Source organism: Lolium rigidum, chromosome 2 (genome assembly GCF_022539505.1).
Source record: "Lolium rigidum isolate FL_2022 chromosome 2, APGP_CSIRO_Lrig_0.1, whole genome shotgun sequence".
Taxonomy (NCBI): Eukaryota; Viridiplantae; Streptophyta; class Magnoliopsida; order Poales; family Poaceae; genus Lolium; species Lolium rigidum.
Window position 1 is genome coordinate 40435167 of NC_061509.1, and position 21463 is coordinate 40456629.

General features: G+C 44.1%; 3 protein-coding genes across 3 annotated transcripts; 2 read left to right on the forward strand and 1 right to left on the reverse strand.

The window, feature by feature from the left end:
- Positions 1 to 1848: 1848 nt before the first annotated feature.
- LOC124686289 (butanoate--CoA ligase AAE1-like) lies at positions 1849 to 4020 on the forward strand. Its single transcript, XM_047220263.1, has 2 exons — positions 1849 to 2055; positions 2291 to 4020. Exons 1-2 carry the CDS (start codon positions 1849 to 1851, stop codon positions 3797 to 3799), a joined length of 1716 nt encoding a protein of 571 aa, XP_047076219.1. The 3' UTR covers positions 3800 to 4020.
- Positions 4021 to 6464: 2444 nt separating this feature from the next.
- Positions 6465 to 11569, forward strand: LOC124691623 (metallocarboxypeptidase A-like protein ARB_03789). The gene is made up of 12 exons (XM_047224911.1): positions 6465 to 6619; positions 8045 to 8102; positions 8188 to 8298; positions 8577 to 8714; positions 9143 to 9212; positions 9290 to 9345; positions 9900 to 10025; positions 10226 to 10365; positions 10477 to 10549; positions 10631 to 10705; positions 10784 to 11078; positions 11169 to 11569. Exons 1-12 carry the CDS (start codon positions 6480 to 6482, stop codon positions 11186 to 11188), a joined length of 1302 nt encoding a protein of 433 aa, XP_047080867.1. The 5' UTR covers positions 6465 to 6479; the 3' UTR covers positions 11189 to 11569.
- Positions 11570 to 11949: 380 nt separating this feature from the next.
- Positions 11950 to 20627, reverse strand: LOC124691624 (mediator of RNA polymerase II transcription subunit 15a-like). The gene is made up of 5 exons (XM_047224912.1): positions 20412 to 20627; positions 20162 to 20261; positions 17564 to 17672; positions 17045 to 17115; positions 11950 to 12829 (listed from the first exon to the last, which is right to left on the reverse strand). The coding sequence occupies exons 1-5, from the start codon at positions 20540 to 20542 to the stop codon at positions 12128 to 12130; spliced, it is 1113 nt and encodes a 370-aa protein (XP_047080868.1). The 5' UTR covers positions 20543 to 20627; the 3' UTR covers positions 11950 to 12127.
- Between the last annotated feature and the right edge of the window lie 836 nt (positions 20628 to 21463).

A 21463-nucleotide genomic window follows, 5' to 3' on the forward strand; every position in this document is an offset into this window, starting at 1 on the left:
GGCACCTCATTTGTCAATAAATATGCACTGAAGTTCTTTTTAACTCACATTATTATTATAGAATCTCTATCAGTGTAGTACAGAAGTGCAACTTTTTGTCCACACGAGATACATAAAAGATGGAAGTTGAAGACAAGTACAAGAAAAATTAGCTTGAATTAACTAAAGTGTTAAATATATAGTTCAATATGTACATTTCGAAGCTTAAAGATAGTTATTTTGTTATTCAATATTCTCACATCTGCAGATCTTGCCAGTTATCTTAAATCCATAACAACGACTTGGTTTAATGTGTACAAACCAGTTCATTTTATCACTTATAGGGGAGTCCTGATGTGAGTGAAGTCCATTTGTTCCAAAAGAAAAAATGAGTTCATTTATATTTTCAGGATGTATTTATTAAATTTGCATAGTCATGATCAACTATATTGATTGGTTTATTAGTATGAGCATGTTCTATTCTGTTAGATATTGTGTGGAACGAGCTTGAGAGTAACTCTAGATTAGTCAATACTAATTATTCATATTCAAGTGAGAATAGTTTGTCTAATCTGCACATGTAAATTAGCCACCAGTATAGTTTGTCTAGTCTAAACTACATATGTCCTTTGTGTGTAGTCAGGTTTTTTTTCAATTTGTCCACCATGGATGGCTAATACTTTATACCAAAGACATGATCGAAGTGGAAAGACTAGATTCATCAGAAGCAACAACTTTAGTTTAATCATGAATGACATTCACATCCTTACTTCTTTGCTGCTAGAGATGTTGTTCTCTAGTATTCTTTCCCGTTACTAATGTAGTGAAGTTTTATGCAACAAGTTATGATCTGGAAACTTTTTTTACCGTTATCTAGTTTTGTTTGTTTCACAATACCAGCTTCTGTATCCAGTTAATTGGCTGTCATCATCCCACTGTATTATGTAGGTTTTGTGATTGAAGCAGGGAGGGGGGCACCTCATTTGTCAATAAATATGCACTGAAGTTCTTCTTAATTTTCTCACATTATTATTATAGAATCTCTATCAGTGTACTACAGAAGTGCAGTTTTTTGTCCACACGAGATACATAAAAGATGGAAGTTGAAGACAAGTACATGAAAAATTAGCTTGAATTAACTGAAGTGTTAAATATATAGTTCATAAGACTACCTTTAATCCTGGACGTACGGACGAAATGGCTTACGGAAAACGTACGGGCGGGCTGACGTGGGTTACATTGGTTGGTTGAAATTTCGTCCCCTCCTGAAAAACCGGGGCTGACTTTGGATTCCCATTCCAAGTCCATAAGACTTTTTTGTAAAATGTTTTTGTAAGTGTAGCATTACTGTTTTTTTAATAATATTGCTTAGCCATAAAATCTCGGCCTCTCGGGAAACTCTTGCCCGATATCTTTCTCTCGGGCATGCCTCCCGACAGTGTATTATTTGTTAAATTTATAAAAAATAAGTATAATTTTACATTCTTTGGAGCAATGTAGAGCGAGCTTCTAAAACAATTCGCACTACATTACTCCAAAGAATGTAAAATGTGGCACGTCACGTGACTCCTCTTCTTTGTTTTTGCAAAAAGACGTGACTCCTCATCAGTCATCAGTACCTGAATCTTTGAGTGCAGTGTATATGTTTTATTGTCTTTTCATCGTCACAGAAAACACACATATACTACACGGAACTACAGGAGTGGTGAGAAAACGACAGCGATCGTGCCGCACCATGATAGCGTCGCCATTTTTAACTCTTCTCGGGACAGAAAAGGATAACGACTGCTCACTCGCTCCATCGTGTCCTGCGCCTCCGTGCTCGCCCGCCGTCGCCGTAGCAGCTCGCCGCCTCGGAGTGGGAGGGAGATGGAGGGCGCCGTGCTCTGCGCCGCCAACCATGCCCCCCTCACGCCCATCTCCTTCCTCGAGCGGTCCGCGCTCGTGTACCCAGACCGCCCAGCCGTCGTCTCTGCCGCCGGCGACGCGCCGCCCCGGACATGGAGGGAGACCCGGGCGCGCTGCCTTAGTCTCGCCGCCGCCCTCGCCGGCCTCGGCGTCCAGCGCCGCGACGTGGTAACAATACATGCTGACACCAGCACTCCCCTCTATAATTGCCCACTCGATCCAGTCCTCTCCCCGTTCTATCACTCCAAATTCCGCTCCGAAATTCCCATAGTATATTTTCCTTGTGCAAAATCCGGTTACAGTCGCTCTCGCCACAAACAAATTTGTCCTGAATCGATTTTCCTTCGCGGGCGGCGCTGAGAATCGAGTGATTTTGACTGATTGTTCTGAACTGCGCGTGCAGGTGGCCGTGTTCGCCCAGAACATCCCGGCGATGTGCGAGCTGCACTTCGCGGTGCCCATGTCCGGCGCCGTCCTCTGCGCGCTCAACTCGCGCCTGGACGCCGCCACGGCGTCCGTCCTGCTGCGGCACTCGGAGGCCAAGGTGATCTTCGTCGACGCCGCGCTGCTGGACGTCGCGCAGGAAGCCCTCCGCCTCGTGTCCGCCACCGGCGCCACAGCCCCCGCAGCCGTCCTCATCACGGAGCTCCTGGACGACGACGACTCGTCATCACCGTCACAATCTACAATAATCGAGCACGAGTACGAGGCGCTGGTGAGCAGGGGCGGGTCGGCGGGGTTCGCGGTGCGGTGGCCGGCGGACGAGAACGAGCCGATCGCGCTCAACTACACGTCGGGGACGACGTCGCGGCCCAAGGGCGTGATCTACACCCACCGCGGCGCGTACCTCAACAGCCTCGCCGTGGTTCTGCTCAACGGCATGGCGGCCGCGCCGGTGTGCCTGTGGACGGTGCCCATGTTCCACTGCAACGGCTGGTGCATGGCGTGGGCCGTGGCGGCGCAGGGCGGCACCAACGTCTGCCTCCGCAGGGTCACCGGCGGCGCCGTGTTCGACGCCGTCGCCCGCCACGGCGTCACCCACATGGGCGGCGCGCCCACCGTGCTGTCCATGATCGTCAACGCTGCGCCCGAGGATCAGCGGCCGATGCCGGCGGGGAAGAAGGTGTCCGTGATCACCGGCGGCGCGCCCCCGCCGCCGACGGTGCTGTTCCGGATGGAAGAGCTCGGGTTCATGGTGATACACTCGTACGGGTTAACAGAAACCTACGGCCCGGCGACGGTGTGCGTGTGGAAGCCCGAGTGGGACGCGCTGCCGGCGGAGGAGCGGGCGGCGATCAAGGCGCGGCAGGGGCTCCACCACCTGGGCCTGGAGGTGGACGTGAAGGACCCGGTCACGATGCGCAGCGTCCCGGCCGACGGGAAGACGATGGGGGAGGTGATGCTGCGTGGCAACACGGTGATGAGCGGGTACTACAAGGACGCGCCCGCCACGGCGGAGGCGCTGGCCGGCGGGTGGTTCCGGTCGGGCGACCTCGCGGTGCGGAACCCCGGGGACGGGTACGTCAAGATCCGGGACCGGTCCAAGGACATCATCATCTCCGGCGGGGAGAACATCAGCACGATCGAGGTGGAGGCGGCGCTGTTCGCGCACCCGGCGGTGGCGGAGGCGGCCGTGGTGGGGCGGCCGGACGAGCACTGGGGCGAGACGCCGTGCGCGTTCGTGGTGGTGAGGAGGAAGGTGGAGGCGGAGGAGGTGATGGAGTTCTGCAGAGGGAGGCTGCCGCGGTACATGGCGCCGAGGACGGTGGTGGTCGTGGAGGAGCTGCCCAAGACGGCCACGGGGAAGGTGCAGAAGTTTGGACTCCGGGAGAAGGCCAGGGCCATGGGCAGCCTCTCCTCCACTGCCTCCCGTCCGCAGGGAATAGGAGGAAGAAGCACCAGCAAGCTCTGATCGAGTACTAGCACCAGGGTCCGTCCACCATGATCAAGAAGTGGGAATCACCGGCGAGCTCTGATCGAGTTACCAATATCATGTGGTTAATTAAGCTCCATTCATGCTCTATGTGTCGCCTGAGATCACTCCAAGACAGCGGATGATGTCTCCATCTTACTTTGTCATCGTTAAAGCTTTTGGATCATCATGTCAAAAATAAAATAAAAGCTTTTGGATCACCTTGTCACGATGCCTGGCTCAGAAAAGCTAATCGTGCTTTTGTGTATGAAAAGAAAGCTAATCTCATAATGCCCCGTATCTTTACAGATTCAGCTTGTAAGCATTCAGATCAACACCAACCACTTTTGGCAAACTAAATTGGAAGAGAGGTAGTACAATAGAGGTAGTACAGTCACTAGATGTCATAAAATCCTAGAATAGCATAGCAATTCATAGAATTATAGAAATTCCATTACAGTTCTATATCTTGAGCATCATTTACTTATTTGATAACTTCATTTCAACTTAAAGGATACTAGGAAGCATAGGTGCGGCAGCACGCCGCACTCTTGGTAACCAAGGACCACGCATTTAACAGATCTTTAACAGATATAGGCTCCAACTTTTCATTATCAACATGTGTATGAAAATAAAGCTAATCATAATGCCCCGTATCTTTAGTTCTTTACAGATTCAGCTTGTAAGCATTCAGATCAACACCAACCACTTTTGGCAAACTAAATTGGAAGAGAGGTAGTACAACAGAGGTAGTACAGTCACTAGATGTCATAAAATCCTAGAATAGCATAACAATTCATAGAATTATAGAAATTCCATTACAGTTCTATGTCTTGAGCATCATTTACTTATTTGACAACTTCATTTCAACTTAAAGATACTAGGAAAGTAGGAAGCACAGGTGCGGCAGCACGCATTTAACAGATCACGCATTTAACAGATCTTTAACAGATCTAGGCTCCAGCTTTTCATTATCAACATGTGTATAAGTAGTGCAACCGAAAACCCATAATTGTGAATAATTAACAAGTGAACTAGAGGATACCTCAAAGAGAGTTTCTTATCAAGCAGAATGCAAAGAGACATGTTTGTCAAGTAGCAGGCGATGGAGTCTGCTTCAGCCATAAAACGTCTGCCCATACCAGCATTGGACAGTATGCAACGAGTTTTGAAGATAATGGTTCTATTCATCCTCTATGCCTGTTGAGAAGTGTACATAATGGTGTAGTGTTTGATAATGCAATAATCATTAAAAATAGTAGAACACGACTTCATGCCATTATCAGTATGAAGTAACTTAATTTTTTTTAGTTTGCTTCTCTATCATAACTTTTTAGTTTCTAAAAACATCAAACACATTAGATTTATGTTTCAGAAAGATTGAGGAAAGAGAAGACTGCCTTCTCTTAGCTAAGTAATGATCTCTTATAAAATAAGAGAGAAGGTTATTTTTTCTCCACGGTACAATTTGCCTTCCCTGAGCAATTCAATTGCTTTCTAAAATTTAATTAATTCTCATTTATTGCTAGAGATAATAATAAGATTTAATGCATTATACCATATAGATTTAGTGATGTGTACTGCTAAGGAGAAGGCGCGTCTTCCCTACCATTGTACATGCTCTAAAATCTTAATAATAGTACGAATGCAAACATTAAATTTAACTCTTTTATTCTTTCAAAAAATGCAGTGCTTATATAACTACAACTTACTCAAATTGCAATTATCTAGCGGCTGTGCAATTTTGCAGTACCATGTTCACTCATACAGATTATTTTACCAAGGGCAACAACAATACCAAAAACGATACCGCTACATCACCACTTTTATATTTCTTAATTGGTGTGAAATTTTTTGAAAAGTGTTTTTGGCTCTCGAGCTCTAGTGCTCTCGCCATTTAAAAAAAAACAAAAGATATTTTTACAAGTTACTAAAAAATTTGAAAATAATTTTGGGGACTGTCAATGATACATCTCACAATCGTGCAAAATCTCAACCCGAAATTCGTTTTAATTTGTGCTAGAAAAAATGACAAAATATGATATGTTTTGGAAGATTTGAAAATGACTACTCGGATCTACACTTTTATCATTTTTGTGTAGATAAAAATATAAAGTATTTGAAGTTGATATTTATATGTTTGTGGAATACAACATTGACTATACACAGATTTATTTTCAGAATTTTTTGAAGCTTAGAAATATGATTTTTTATTTTTCAAAAAAAATAGGATCACTGGTATCCATGTGCACCAAATCTCTATCCGAAAATTTTCTCATATATTATAATACTTCCAAACTATTAGTATAACAAAGCAAACTTCCGTCTCCTTTTTGAATGAGTATTTCTTTTTTTTGCAAAGTTATGGTACAATGGCATCGACCCAACCCAACCCATCCAACGAGTGTGAGTGAGGTGAGCTCTACTAGTGCGCACGAGCCCGACACGCTTACAAAATGGCACGCTACTCCAACTAATCCTAGTACACTAAGTACAGTATAAATCGATTAATCACAAGACAGACGAGCTAATCGCTCGATCGCATCACCCCACCAGCCAGGCTGCCACACACACAGAGAAGAACAGAAAAAAGAGGACGGAGCCTGAGCGCGCGCGCGGGCGGCTCGACTTTGGGCGATTCGCCGGCGAGGGGAAGGTCCCGGCCGGCTCTGCGGCGGCGATGGCACTGACCTCCGCGCATCCGGCGCCTCCCCTGCTGGTCTGCCGGCTCCTGGCGCTGGCCCTGACCCTCGCCCTCGCCTCCGCCAGGAAGATCCCGGCCTCCATCACCCCGATCTCGCGGGACCTCTACCACTCCAGGTACGGCGCGCGCATCCAGCTCCCCGCATGCCACAGTCTCGCGCCTTTTACCTGGGATCTCCAAAGCCCTTCCTTCATCTGGGATCCATACGTAGTTAGGTTCTTGTTTTGCGATGTCAACATTCCACCAAGAAACCATAGCCCTGTCTGTTAGCTTGTTGCTATGTCTGCACACCTAAACTTAAGTTCGGAACCTTTCATTGCTTAGCAATTAGCAAAGAGAACCTCCCGTGGGTCAATTTGGTGTGGCCTCTATATGGGCCTGGGGCTCCACATGCTCAATCCAGTAGAGGTTCGTTCTGGTGGAAGGACATCTTTAGCTTCATTGGTGATTACAGAAGCATCACTCTCAGCGATACTGGTGATGACTCGTCGACGCTTTTCTGGAAATATTTTTGGCACCATGGTGATCTGCTATGTGATAGATGTCCGAGACTCTTCTCTCATGCAATAAATGAAGATGTTACTGTAGCAGATCTAATCTCTGAACCTGCAAGGATCTCCATGTTTGCTCTGCCTTTGTCCGTCGAAGCATTCCAAAAATTTGTGGAGATGTCAAACATTTTTACAGGGGATTCAGATCGATCCATCATGCCCTGACACCAGATCGTTTGTGTGGGGAAACTCGACTTACACATCTGCACGTTTTTACAAATTCACCTTCGCTCAGTTCCCTCAAGATGAAGAGTTTGCAATATATTTGGAAATCTAAATGTCTTCCGAAGCTTAGAGTTTTGCATGGTTACTGCTGAAAGACCGCCTCAACACTAAAGATCTTATGCAGTGGAAGCACTGGAATGTTGATGGTGGGACAGATTGTGTCCTTTGTGCCTCACACTCATTAGAAACACGTGACCATTTATTTTTTGACTCTGAGTTTGCATCGAGCTGTTGGGGATCTAGACATGTCCAGTGGGATACCTCCTTCCCATCAGCCAGCGTGTCTTTTCTGCCCGGGCAGCCTTTAGAGGTCCCTGCTTCATGGAAAAAATTTGCTTGTGCAGCTTGGAACATTTGGAAAGAATGGAACGACCACATCTTTCATAATCAGTAACCCATCCTTTGCTTGTTGGAAAGTCAGGTTCAAGAGTGATCTTCTTCTTCATCAATTTCGAGTTAAAGCAGCCCTGGTTCAACCCCTCCTTGACTGGGCTATTAACATATTGTTGTGATGGAGCTCTTTGTTTCTTACCAGTTCCACTTCTTCCCCCCTTGATGTAATTCTCTGATATTTTTGTACTCTAAAGGTTTGTATAATATAAAATCACACCGTAGGGTCTTCCCCTACGGTAATTTGATCCAAAAAAAAAAACCTTGCATTGCTAGTTTGTTATCACATAGGCTAAGGGATGTTCGGTTTGCTGTATTGACTTTGCCAATGCTTAGCACTGGGGTAACTGGGTTTTGTTTTCTGTTTCTTCACAGTGACTCCATTCTGGGTGAGATCAAGGCCTTGGTGGCACGGAATTCTGATAGTTTGACTGTCGAGTGCTTCACCTGCCCTTGTTCATCTGTTATTCGTCAGTTTGGTTCGCTTTCTTTACGCGGTTTCTTATCCACCATTGCAGATGGATACAGTAAGAGCAAGTAACAAAGGGTATTCTGCAGAGATGTTCGTCGTTACTTTTAACCATGCCAAGGAAACCGTAGAAGATGGCTCCAAGATTAAAATCATGCTGGTTAGTTCCCAACAGATATTTTTCCGCTATTTTTCTCCCAATCATAAGCATCACTCTGCTCCAAGTCGGTTAGCTTTAGCCTCTTGAGTCATCCAATATCTCAAGGTCAAGTATGCTTTTGCTTTGTCCATCTTTTCCTCAATTCTTTGATGGAATAGTGGGCCTACAACACAAAATAAAACAACGCAATTGTGTCTTTCAATACGTTTTGGCAAGTTGGTGCGTAAATGAAATTATTGATACCTTGCAGTTTTGACGGAAGGTTCATTGTCTTCCAGAGCTTTGGGCAGCATGGTAGAGAGCTTATTACCTCTGAAGTTGCGTTAAGTCTGCTCTACATTTTAACGGAGAAGCGTAGAATCGCCGGTGTAGATCTATCATCCTTTGAGAAAATTCTGGAGCATCTTGTGATCAAAGTAAGTCCTGCAACTTATTTTATGTCTTTGGTGCTTAGAAGCAGAATTATAATGAAATTTTCACTTTTCAGTTGGTCTGCTTGTTGAAAAAGGAATTTACAGATAGTGAAATATCATGTTCATTTTTTGGCAGCCTTATTATGCCTGCTTTCTTGAATCAACTATATTTTGATCTGCTCACATTGTTCAAATGTTAGTGCATAGTGTTCTTTTTCATACGAGAAAGTTATTTCTGCAATAAAGTTGCACTATTTAATATGTTGTCTGAGAAGCATGTAGTTACGTGGTGTTCTTTACCTTCATCCATATTCTTCTGCCTTTTCACCCCCATCAATCTCTTTTCTTGTTATTACTTATGTTCTCATTGACGAATCATTTCTCGAACTAAGGAGGTATAGTGATGTTTGAAGTTGCCTTCAATGTTGTAGGTGGTGCCAATGGAAAATTTTAATGGACGCAAACGTGTTGAAGCAGGGGAACTTTGTGATAGAAGAAATGGTGATTAGTCTTTTTCTTAAATCACATGAAGCAGATTCTGTGCCAACTATTTTATATCTTCTTCTTTTCTTATGAAGGAAGAGGAGTTGATCTTAACAGAAATTGGAGCGTTGATTGGGGGAAGAAGGAAAAGGTTTGTGCACCAGTTGTTTAACGCTGTGCACTAGGAAAACCTGACTCATTTTGGATTTAGCTGTATGCATGTATGTAATTTTGTTAAAATACACCTTACATGTAATTTTGAATGTTTTAGTCTTTTATGTCAATCTCCACAGTTTGTGGACTTCTTTTATGCAAACGTTTTTAGAACTTGAGAAATTAGCAAGAGAACTTGTGTAATTTACAGCAAATAACATAGCATTGCCCTAGAAGAGCTAGGCTGATTGACATTTAGGAACATTAGAATAAAAGGTCAGATGTTTGTAGACCTGGAGTGGACAGACTAAGTGTAGCCATGGTTCTTCACCATGTATTTTCTTTCTTATTGTTATGTTGAGTAATCATAATTTTGCCAATCTTGTGTACGCTTTGAGAAACTGCACCTATATATAGCATGGCTCGCCATCTTTTTTTTTGCTCACTAGCTTTTTACTACGCATGTTCTTTATTGGTTGTTAGGTTGATTAATCAGACTTTACTTGTGTGCACACCATCTATCTTATATCCTATATATATCCTGTATTGCAGGATTATAACCCATTTGAGGAGGATCCTGGTACTGCTCCTTTCAGTGAACCTGAGGCTCAGATCATGCAAGAATTATCCAAGTCATTTAAACCACATATCTGGGTTAATGTGCATTCTGGAATGGAGGTATTCTGTTGTGCTGCTATGCCATACTTTGAAGCGAGTTTCATAATATTTCATGAAGAGGGATGGGCCTAACATCTAGTATGGTTGTAGTACCACAATCTTATGTGTAGTTCCCATAGTGTAACCCTAGTAAAATAACTCTTGATCGATGCCACTAACTGTTCCTTTACAAATTCTCTCATTCTGCTGTTTCACTACAGGCCTTATTTATGCCATATGACCACAAGAATACTACACCAGATGGAGCGCCTTCTCAGTTGATGAGGTCACTTTTAGAGAATTTGAATCGTCGACATTTCCAAGATAGCTGCCTAGTTGGATCAGGTGGTGGAGCTGTAGGGTATGTAACATCCATCTAATTGCTCAAGTTCTGTGAATCTATTTGGGTTATTATGCTAAGGCTTACAAAGAAGGAAATGTGGTAATGGTTTTTCATCCCATCATTTACTAGGTACCTTGCACATGGGACTACGACTGATTATCTGTATGATATTGCAAAGGTGCCAATGCCTTTCACCTTTGAGGTAAGTTAACCTCTTGTCTCTATTCCGATAATTATGAACCTGCATTGACATAACATGACTCATCACATTGTTGGTATTCAGATATATGGAGATGAGAAAGCATCCACCGACGATTGCTTCAAAATGTTCAACCCTGTCGAGAAGACAACATTTGATGTACGCAAATCAAGAACCTGTATATCTAATCATCTACATTGTTTTTCCAAATGTCTGACATTGCAGTTTTCTTTCCAGAGAGTCATTAACAAGTGGTGCATGGCGTTTCTCATACTTTTTGAGGAAGGGTTGCGAATCCTGCCTGGTAGTCAAGTAGCATCCCAAGGAGCACTGGATAACTGGGTCCCCATGGGAGGAGAGATTTTGGAGAGAAATGCAGACGAAAAGAATGGCAATGAAAACAGACAACTTGAAGGCCTTGACCTCGGAATGCAGGAGCTAAAGACCTACTTTAGGTTGTTTATAATATCAACGTTCTTGTTGATGTTCATGTTCTGCTCGAGGATATCAAAGAACAGAAACAGAGAATCAGGTAACTTTTGAATCCCATGGAAGAATTGATTGGAGCTGGCTATTCAGCTCGGTATGGGTTGGCAGTAGTGTTCACCATTTGTTGCCGCAGATGAACAAAGTATAGCATGAATCATTCTGACAAAGTTCATCTCCGGGAGTAACTTTTGCGCTTCGCGACTTGGGAGATGCGGCGATGGGAGATGACAAGGCTGGTAGAATTGTAGTAATGTTTTGCAACCTCTGTTCAGATACCAGCTGAATGTCAAGTGATTTGTTTATGTCTTCGACAAGTCATAAATGTAAGTTGTAAAGATGTCCATGTCTGTTCTTGGTGATGAATAGGTAGAATCAGAATGATATCCACACCTTTCGAAGGTTGCTGGATTTTTGACACGACCAGATGTAATGTTCAGTGGTCGACTTGTTTTGGCATTATTGATTGTCACAGCTCACCGTGGACTTACTTTGACGCGACTGAATGTAATACCATTGCCAACTTGTTACCTGTAAGATACATGTGCGTTGCTACAAGACAACAGGATGTACCCCCTCTGTTCCGGATTACTTGTTGCAGATTTGTCTAGACACACATGTATCTAAACACGTTGTACTAGATACATGTGAATCTAGACAAGTCTGTGATATCTAATTTGTGACAGAGGGAGTACAAGATCGATATATTTTGTGATTGTACACATCATGTATGGACCGTGTGCATGACAATTCCTGGAGTCCTCTGCAACATATCGTCTTCTTCATCCGCACTTTACTATTTATTATTCAGCACCGAACCACCTTATTCGTGCCCACAATAAAATGTTATTGTAACTTTAGTCTCAACTGAATGAGATCATTTGTCGTAAGAGTAGATGTTCATTGACCCAATGTGATTAGTTAGTCTGCCATTCTTTAGTTTATAAATTCAATACTCTTACATCACTGTTGTCAACGATAGACTTGGTGGATATGTTCATTCATTTGTGTTTACTAAGATCCAACTATTTACAACAAAATATTAAGCAATGTGCTTATACATTGCTGTTGTACAAGTTCTCTCATGTCACCGAATCAGAAAGTGTCACGCCACCTCCGCTTGATAATGTGTTTCCTCTGCCCTGAGAGGTGAGATAACATGCTACTGCTACTTCTTCTACCTGTCTGCTGTTGAGCATTCACTCTTACCTGCATCAGCCCAGTTCTTCCCTGTCGTAACCCACCACCCATCAAACCATACCGCAAGGAACTGAAATTGCTTCCTTGAGCAGCCTCCGAATTAGATCCAGCCTGATCCTGTATGTTTGCACCATTTTGCTGTGTGGGGACACTGAAGTTTGTTGCTGAAACAGCAGGTGCATGCCGGATACCGGCTGCACTAGAGGACTGTAATCCGGAGCTCATGCTTGACAAACTAGCTCGAGGATTAGTATGACTATCATGCTGCTGTAGGTTTTGAGAAGGCTGTTGTTGCCGCGAAATGTCAGAATTAGGAGCTTGTCCTGTAGGTGGCTGGAACCGTCTTGCAGCCAAGATGTTGATGATATGTTTCTCGTATAGAGGAACCATGTCCCTCAGGGCAGGTTGGATACTACTCTTGCTAATTTGCAGCATTTTTAATATACCGCCCAACATTAGTTTAAAGATCTTCATTCTTTCATACAGCTCAGATGGCACTGGACACGGTACGACGCTGTCAACATGCTGTAGCTTCACAGATAACTTATTGAACAATTCATTGAGCTCTGCAAAGTGTTGCTCCTTCAAACTCCTAATCTGTCAAAAACAAAGACCACTTACACATAAGTTTGGTGCAGAAGCTATATATGGAGATGAAAACAGAACACCATGTTTTGTCACTAAGTCGGAAGATATGGCACCGGCAAGATATTTCAAGTAGCCATTAGAAGCATAGGAATAAGAAAACAACAACATATGATGTCCATTAAATAAAATCACGTTCATAGACTGCTAACTACCTCGTGACTTCACAAGATCTAGATGTTAAGATACTGTATGGTTGTATGCTCCATAGCACATACTCATACAAATTTCCTATCCATATAATATAAATGTTACCAAAATAGTGGGCTACCTAGGTGGCTAGCTGTGCATATGCATCCATCCATTAGATCTCGTATATGAAGCACGATACTACGTAACGAGAGCACAAAGATGATAACAGAATAATCCAACGCCGTCACACCGAGAGCACAGAGCAGCCTCCCGCTCTACTTCAGAGTTCAGAGTGCTACGCGTACATCTTATCTCCCCCCATTCCACCCATTTTCTCCACCCACTTTGCTTTCTTCCCCACAATCGCTGCCAATGGTGCCGCCCCCGGACTCCCCCACAAGTACTGCTTCGACTGGTCACTGACGTCCTTGTCGGCGGATGCTGGGAGATGGCTGGAGCGGGGATGCGAAGATGTACCCCTCGGGTAGTCGGCGGGGTGGCCAAGGAAGGTGCCGGCGGCGGAGCGGCTTGGCCACCCACTCCACGGCGCGAGCGAGGGCGGCGGACCACCTGCACGATGCTAGCCACGCCGCCCCGTTACTTCGGCCATGGATGTGCTGCGCCGGTGGCAGTCGACGGGCGGGCCTCAGACCCTCAGATCGAACGGGCGGGATGGAGCTGGGGCGGGTCGCGCGTGGTGGAGGTGCTAGATCGCCCTGGTTCTTCTCCACCGGCTATCTGCATCGCTTCTACCAGATTTTGGTGAGCCCGGTCGGCGCGTTGGAGTAGGCACAGGGGAGCCGGGGCTGTTCGGGATGGGGCGGCTCGGTAACTCGCCTGCTGCTGCTCCGAGATGGCCGGCCAGGTTCTCCTCATCTCCTGCTGCTCTGAGGAGGACGATGAGCCACACCGAAGCAGTGACTGAAGGTGGACATTCTTTTTTCCATTTCATTTTTTTGCTGATCTCCCAGGATTTGTTAGTCTAAATCTTGATTTCTTGAATATCTATCTCCTTAATTTCTTCTCTCGCCTACTAATCTCCTACGCGAATTTTCTTTTCTGAGTATGTGCCTTTTTATCTGTTGTAAAGATGTTGCTGAAATTGTTTGTTGTTGACTTCACCGTCGATTTCCCTCTTCTTGCCATCTCCGGTCAAACTGAATCGCGCGGTGGGGTGCTTCCGTGGTTGACCTTGCCATGGGGTTTCGATCTCGGCCGGCACCGTGCCTCCTCGGGCACGGAGGGCTTCCCTCGCTGCATTCTCCCGACAGCGCCCGACACCCCTCCATCCTCCTCTCCCATGGCGCCTGTCTCTGCGTCTCCCATGTCGACAAGGAGGAAGGAGCCCTACTCTAGCCGCGGCGTGCTGCGAGTCGCGAGGATGGAGTTTATGAGATCCTCACCGGATGTGGCATACGGACAGGAGGGAGGAGGGCTGCTTCTGTTCTGTATTTTTTGGGCGAGACTAGGTCCCTGCTGCTAGTCTCCACCTTCAGTATTTCTCTCTCCTGTTACTGGATTCCAGTAGTTGAGTGCCTCGATAGTCCACAACCTGTTTCTGATAATGCTTGCTTATGTGGATTTCTGGATCTATTCATGATGTAGTAGAGGCTTTGTAATTTTTTTGGTCTTCAGTCACGAATCTGTTCATGTATCTGAATCTAGCAGCACAAATGTCTACTAAACTTAGGAATAGTCAGAGCTGTTAATAATGTGGAGCATCATGCTCCATGTGTATCTTTTGGTTTTCTTCCTCTTGTTCACTCACTTACCAAGGTCAAGTTCAATGATATGCAAAGTATTCACCTCCAGGAAGGGGGATCGTGGTTCCAGAATTGCTTTGTGCCATCCACTAAATTCCGTTTTGCTTTGTCCCTAACAATTGCAGATATCATGCTTGGTGGCTTTACTTGTATGAGGTGGTGAATATCCACGGTAATTGTGAAGGCAAAATCTTCATCGAAGAAGAGTGGAATCCACCCGATCCAGTCCGTCTGTGCTGATCGCCGCAACCTTTGCTATCTCTGAATGGCCAAACAATTTGACTTTTCTGTTCCTTACTCTAATGTTTATGAATAATGGCCAAGGCGTTCGAGGGAGGATAAACTCCGGAAGACTGCCTGGCTGTTCGACAGGCTAAGAGAAATTTCAGGCTAGCGGAACTCAGAAAGGTAATTGATCTTCTGCTAGATTTTGTCTCACATTGATACACCTTTTCCCAGATTACGAAAACACAATGAACCAGTGCGGCGCCATGAAAATAAATATCACGTTCCTTTATATTGCATTGACATGCTTTTAACAAAATTTGCAAATCGTGCCGTTCATGCAGTTGGGCGATCATTGGGCATCACTTTCCATTGTGCTGATGTAGATGTCAACTTTGCTCATCCATCCAGCCGTGTCATCCAGGCCACCCAAGATGTGGAGGATGGGTCTTTCTGAAGACAGGCAATTACATCAGAAGCATAAGAATATTTCAGCATCATCTGCAGTCATGGCTTCCCCGAAAAGCTCAGTCCTCAAGCATGGCTCAGACCGTCCACGGCACGGCGAGGTGACAGTCTTCGAGGAGAAGAAGGCCAACAAGTGCGCCGGATCATCCGCATGTTTCATGTCCAAGAGCGACCTGGAGGCGTTGTCGTACCTCCGCGACAACCCCTTAATCGTCGAGTATTGTAACCCGGGGTCACGCTGTGTGTGGAGGTCAAAACGAACGCCAACTGGAATTATAATCGCAGTACAAACTGTAATCTCTTGCTTTCTGCTATGTCATTTTCTTTGCTATAGCTATCAACAAACCATGTGGATAATTATCTTTTTTTAATTTTAAAACCTGTTAAAAATTCTAAGTGTGAATAGAGTACTAGAAAACTGTCATTGGATTTGCAATTTGCAATGTCCATACACATGTTTTGTTTTTGCCTACTCGTTGGTCAGTTCAACTGTCATTGGAGTTGCAATTTGCAATGTCCATATGCATGGTTCACTGCTTTTGCCTATTCGGTGGTCAGTTTAGGTGCTATTTGAGTTGCAATTTCCAGTGTCCCATTCGATGGCCATTTTACTTCAGTGGGAAGAGTAAAACGTACAGCTAAATTGTCATTTGAGTTGCAACATGCTTAACTGCCATTTGAGTTGCAATTTGCAATGTCCCATTAGTTGGCCAGTTCAGCTGCCAGCGTATCATCTGTACTATCATCGGTACAAGGAAATAGAGCATGTAGGTTCAGCATGCCAAAACAAACGCCTGTGAGAATGGTAGTTTCAATTTTCAAACCCAGTTTAGACGAAGCATGTCAAAGCCAGGCTCCAAGGATTGGAATACTCCCTTCACAAAGGATGCTATAATTTGACCGGTTGTTTTAATCTGTTTTTAGCTATAATGGCATAAGTTCCCAGAAGAATTCGCAACCTTCAAAAACCAACGCATGCATGTATTTAATATTGAACGAAGTTCTGACTGTATTACCATTCATGTTGCAATTACATGTGTACAAAAAAGTGTAGTAAATCCAGGATGCAGGAAGGCAAGGTCCAGAGGGCATGCTGCTTTATAAACTATAGAGCCAATCCTATCTGAAAGTGTAGAAACAAATGTAGAAATCAGGTGTACTATGAAGCGTATTTATTTTTGTACTACAGTTGAAATTGCACTTCACTTATTTACCCAGATTCTACATTGTAGAATACAACATTCCATGTATTCCAATTTGGCCAGCACCCTAACGGCTGTAATGCCATTGATATTTCCGTTAGCTCACTCTACTGCTACACATAGGAATCTTGATCCCTTGAATTTCTTGCACACTATATCCAATGGCTAATGGTGGGTGCATAGCTAGCCACCATGGTAGCAAATCCGCGTCGATAAATGTTATAAGAACATTGTTAGAATGTAGTGCATCCACAACGGCAGACTATTGCATTGTTGTATTAAATTCCGGTTATAGTTCCAGATAGAGTTTGTTGGAACACAGACCAAAGAAGAATATACGAGCAACATGAAGTGCAAAAGTAAATATCATTTCTTACCATTTGATATATCTCCTCTTGCCAATCACCTGCACCTGCATGTCCTGTCTGAGCAGTAGAGTCCTCAGATGCTGCATAAAAATCAAGGTTGTCAGAGAGGACAACGATGAACAAACCAACAACTTGTAAGTTACAAGTACATTGTAGGATGGATTGGAAAACTGGTGCACTTGCCGTCAACAACGTATAGAGACACAATTGAACTAGATGTCAGATTGCAACGATTATGAAGCCTAGCACCACTTGACAGAAAAAAGGTTCAGAAATCAAAGAACCAAATATGGTGAAGGAACACAGAAGCTCAATACGGTCAGCTTAGTCAATTTACCATGAAGATAACCACTCCAGGTTTAATAACTATGGACACACGTCAGATAAGCTAGATGCAAATTCTTATACATGATGCCGGAGAGGATGGAGGTTGATTTAATGCAGTAAAGCGCATAATCTCAGCACTTGATGCAGTAAAAAACAGTCATACAAGCAACAATGATAAAATGTGCAACACTCATATTGTACCTTGACCAGGGTTGTTTTGATTTGGAATCATTTGAGCATTTCCAGGAGCCTGTTGTGTCTCCGCCTCCACAGAGAGCATTTTCAGACAAATCTTTCTCAAATAATCAGCCTGAGCAATACAAAAGAAAATGATATAAAATTTTATACCAAATTACTAATATAGTAAACAGTGACTTGCAGCCAATAATTCTGGTGTGATTAGCAGTTTAGCATGGTCGAGAAGGTGCTTGAGATTTTAACATTTGAATCATAATCATAAAGCAATTATTAACTTATTGAACGGAGACATTTACATACAAACATGAATTGGAAGACTAACTAACTGAAGCAACTTAAGGCTACAAGATTCAACACGTGATAGGGAATAACGAAGATCATGATCACCGTTTTGGTCTATCAGTTATGTAAATAACAAATAAAATTGAAAACATAGTTAGCTTATTAACTTACAATTTGTATGTATACTAAGTGTGAAAATGCTAACATAGCTGGATGCAGGGCCGGTTCTGGCCCTAGGCGACCATGGGCAACGCCCATGGGCCACTGCCTGGGAGGGGCCCGTCAGCGCATCTCTCCTCTGTACCTTCCCGCTGGAAAAAGAATTTGGAAAAGGGCCAAAGGCCCAGCGCGACGTATTCATGGAAAGAAACAAGGCTATGGAGAGAAACAAACACAGTTAAGCAACAAGGGCAACATATTGATGCTCTTATTAGAAAATTTTGGTGGGGCAGTAAAGAGGGGGAACGTAAGACCGCATGGGTCTCGTGGGAGGAGATGACGAAACCTAAATACATGGGAGGACTAGGTTTTCGGGATACTGAACTTTTTAACCTCGCCCTTCTAGCCCGCCAAGCTTGGCGGATTCTCCAAGATTCTACAACATTGAGCGCTCGGATTATCAAAGCAGTTTATCATCCAAATGTTGATTTTCTGGACGCTGAATTGGGTAATCACCCTTCACAGATATGGCGTGCATTGATAGAAGGGAGGGAGGTTCTTACACAGGGTCTCATTCGCCGCATTGGTGATGGAACATCTACTCGTATTTGGACTCAAAACTGGCTAGACCAATTGCTTGCCTAGCGGCTGATCCTCCAATTCTGGTAAGTGAGCTGATCGACTCTACATCTGCGTCCTGGGATATGGAGAAGTTAAACAATTCTTTGTACGGGTGGATATAGACACAATTAAGAGTATTCCGTTATGTACTCGGTCTGTTGGAGACTTTTGGACTTGGAATTTTGAAAAGCGAGGCTTCTTCACAGTAAGATCTGCATATCGCATGCTTGTGGATACTAAAGTGAGAAGGGAAGCTTGGCTAGATGGACGTTCAACCAGCTATGACAGCTCTCGAGATACAAAGTGTTGGACGAAAATGTGGAAGGTAGATGTCCCCTAAAAAATAGAAGTCTTTCTATGGCGGTTAGCCAAGCAATCTTTACCTACAGCAGATTTGTTGCATCATCGTAATATGTCAACTACACATGCCTGTACTTTGTGTGCAGTCGCTGACTCATGGCACCATTCGCAGATGGAATGTGCGATGGCTAGAAGTGTGTGGGCTCTAGGAGATGAGGAGGTGGCCGAGCATATGTTTGCAACTATGGAACCTTCTGCAAAAATATGGATATTCACCATGATGGAGTCCCTACATGGGCATGATTTTGTCAAAGTTCTAGTCACCCTTTGGGCAAGGCGAAAAGCCATTCATGAGGGGATTTTTCAGAGCCCATTATCCACACAAAAAAAAGTTAAGCAACGAGAAAGCGCTGAGAACGGCCGAATGTGACGGAAAGAAACAAGGCCAGCGATCGACTCGGTCCAAGACTCGAGCGCCTCCGCCTCGCACCCTCGCTTGGACTCCTAGGCTCCCAGATCGCCCGTGTTCCTGACTTATTTGGTTACGGATCAGAAATTTTGTGGTCCCGACTTACTACCATCCTGTGTAAATATTGTAAGAGATGTACTCCCTCCATTTCATGAAAATTATCTTAAGTTTGTCAAAATTTGGATGTATCTAGATGTATTTAGTGTCTCGGTACATTCGAACCTAGGCAAATTCAGACAACTTTCGTGGGACGGAAAGAGTATTTAATTTCTTCATAATATTAGGTATCATAATGCCAAAAGAGAAACATAAATCGGGTGCTACAAAAAAGGATGAAAATAAATGAGCGAATCAACTTATTGCATCACAAAGAAGTGCTTTAAATACATATGTTTCAGCAACAAGTAGTGTTGATGTCCATTTTTCAAAGGCAGAGTATGATCCCGAACAAGATGATGATACAAGTTGATGATTTGCAGCCTTCGCCGGATGCTCAGAACATTGTAAAAAGGGTATTTTAGGGGCCTCTTTCATCGCCTCGCCCAAGGGCCACGCAAAAGATAAAGCCGGCCCTGACTGGATGTGCTCCAAATGGCCTCCATGGCCTTGGTCCCAAGCATGGGAAAACAATCAAGATTTATTCCCAACAGCATGTATAAAAAAATGTTGGCAGCTAAAAAACATGTACAGCATATGGAGACAGTTATGCTCTTTTGCTAGCACATAAACAATGCTCTGGTCCGAGAAATAGAGCAGATAGGTCAAATCACCTGGTTGGTCGCTACGCCATAGATACTCTCTTCCAATCGCACAGCGATTCTTTGAAGTTCGTCCAATCCCTCTGGCAGATGCATCCTCAGAGTTTCCACTCTAAATGTATAACGCAACTTGTGAATCGGTGGCAAAATTGACCGGAAAATTCATTATATGCGGGGAAACCAAGAAATGGCGGAGGAAGGATGGAATCAGTATGATTAGAGGGAGGGGAGAGCAAATCAAATCAAATCGATTAGTCCCTACATCTTATTGACGACCCTGCTGCGATCCTCGGGCTGCAGCAGCCAGTCGCCTCCGGAGCGGGCGTTCGGATCAACTCCGCCGCCGACGGCAGCGGGGTCAGACCCCTGCGTGAGCCGCCGGTTGGCGTCCATGCGGATTGGCGATGGTTAGTCTCGCGGCCGCGGGGACGGAGGTAGACGAGGAGAGACGCTCTCAGAAGAGAGGAGTGGCAGAGTGTTTTCTTTTTCTTTTTCTTTTTTACAGAAAAACTCTCTGGTTTGTTGGGCGAGCCAGTGCTGCCAAACCATTGGCAACTCTTGCACGTCTATATCTTTTGGCTCTTAGACCATGTGCAATGCTTGAAAAGACTTAATATCGTCACGTAATTTAGATATAACAATAAAATATGATGTATGATGGATAATTTTTTAATTTTATCATTAGTAACCAGATATCTTAAATTTATGATGAAGAAATTATGCCAAGAGATAATCTCTTAATTAAGAGAAGACATTTATCGTCTGGCAGTGCTAAGATATCACCGCAAAAAAAAATCCTTTTTTTTTTTACATTCTCTCTCATCTAACTCAATATTTATCGTCTGGCAGTGCTAAGATATCACCGTTATACATGCCTTACTGGTATAAAGTAAAACTCAACTAAAATGCATTTAAATGCAGTCTATCTTTAGGATGCAGTCTATCGTGTCACCGTGCGATTCTCACCGTCTATCCACATCGACTCTCCATATTACCTGATCTTTTTGAAGGAAATAATATCACCTAAATCATGAGTGGTGGCCACAGGGGCGGACCTAGCATCCCACTTGCGGGCGGCTAGCCGGAATTGCCCGTGCGGCGGGCAGCTTCTTGGGCTTCCGGCCCGACAGGCTTGTTTTTGTTCGTATTTCATATGTATTTGATATAAAATTAGCACACTAAATTTATTTTGTCTAGGCTTCAAACTTTTCCTAGGTCCGCTTATGGTGGCCACATCCGGTCCTTAGCTCTCTTGATATAAAAGTAGATCTTCATCAAAGAGCACGTGAAGCGAAAATGTATTTGAATATAGAC

Bases quoted from the DNA above. Each gene is read 5' to 3' on its own strand.
- LOC124691624 (XM_047224912.1), bottom strand. From the start codon at position 20,542: ATGGACGCCAACCGGCGGCTCACGCAGGGGTCTGACCCCGCTGCCGTC. The intron at 17,116-17,563 runs GTACAATATGAG...ATTTTTATGCAG, and splicing joins TCAAAACAACCCTGGTCAAG to CATCTGAGGACTCTACTGCT. The intron at 12,830-17,044 runs GTAAGAAATGAT...TGTTTTTGACAG, and splicing joins AAGAGGAGATATATCAAATG to ATTAGGAGTTTGAAGGAGCA.
- LOC124686289 (XM_047220263.1), top strand. From the start codon at position 1,849: ATGGAGGGCGCCGTGCTCTGCGCCGCCAACCATGCCCCCCTCACGCCC. The intron at 2,056-2,290 runs GTAACAATACAT...CTGCGCGTGCAG, and splicing joins GCGTCCAGCGCCGCGACGTG to GTGGCCGTGTTCGCCCAGAA.
- LOC124691623 (XM_047224911.1), top strand. From the start codon at position 6,480: ATGGCACTGACCTCCGCGCATCCGGCGCCTCCCCTGCTGGTCTGCCGG. The intron at 9,213-9,289 runs GTGATTAGTCTT...TTTCTTATGAAG, and splicing joins ACTTTGTGATAGAAGAAATG to GAAGAGGAGTTGATCTTAAC. The intron at 10,026-10,225 runs GTATTCTGTTGT...GTTTCACTACAG, and splicing joins ATGTGCATTCTGGAATGGAG to GCCTTATTTATGCCATATGA.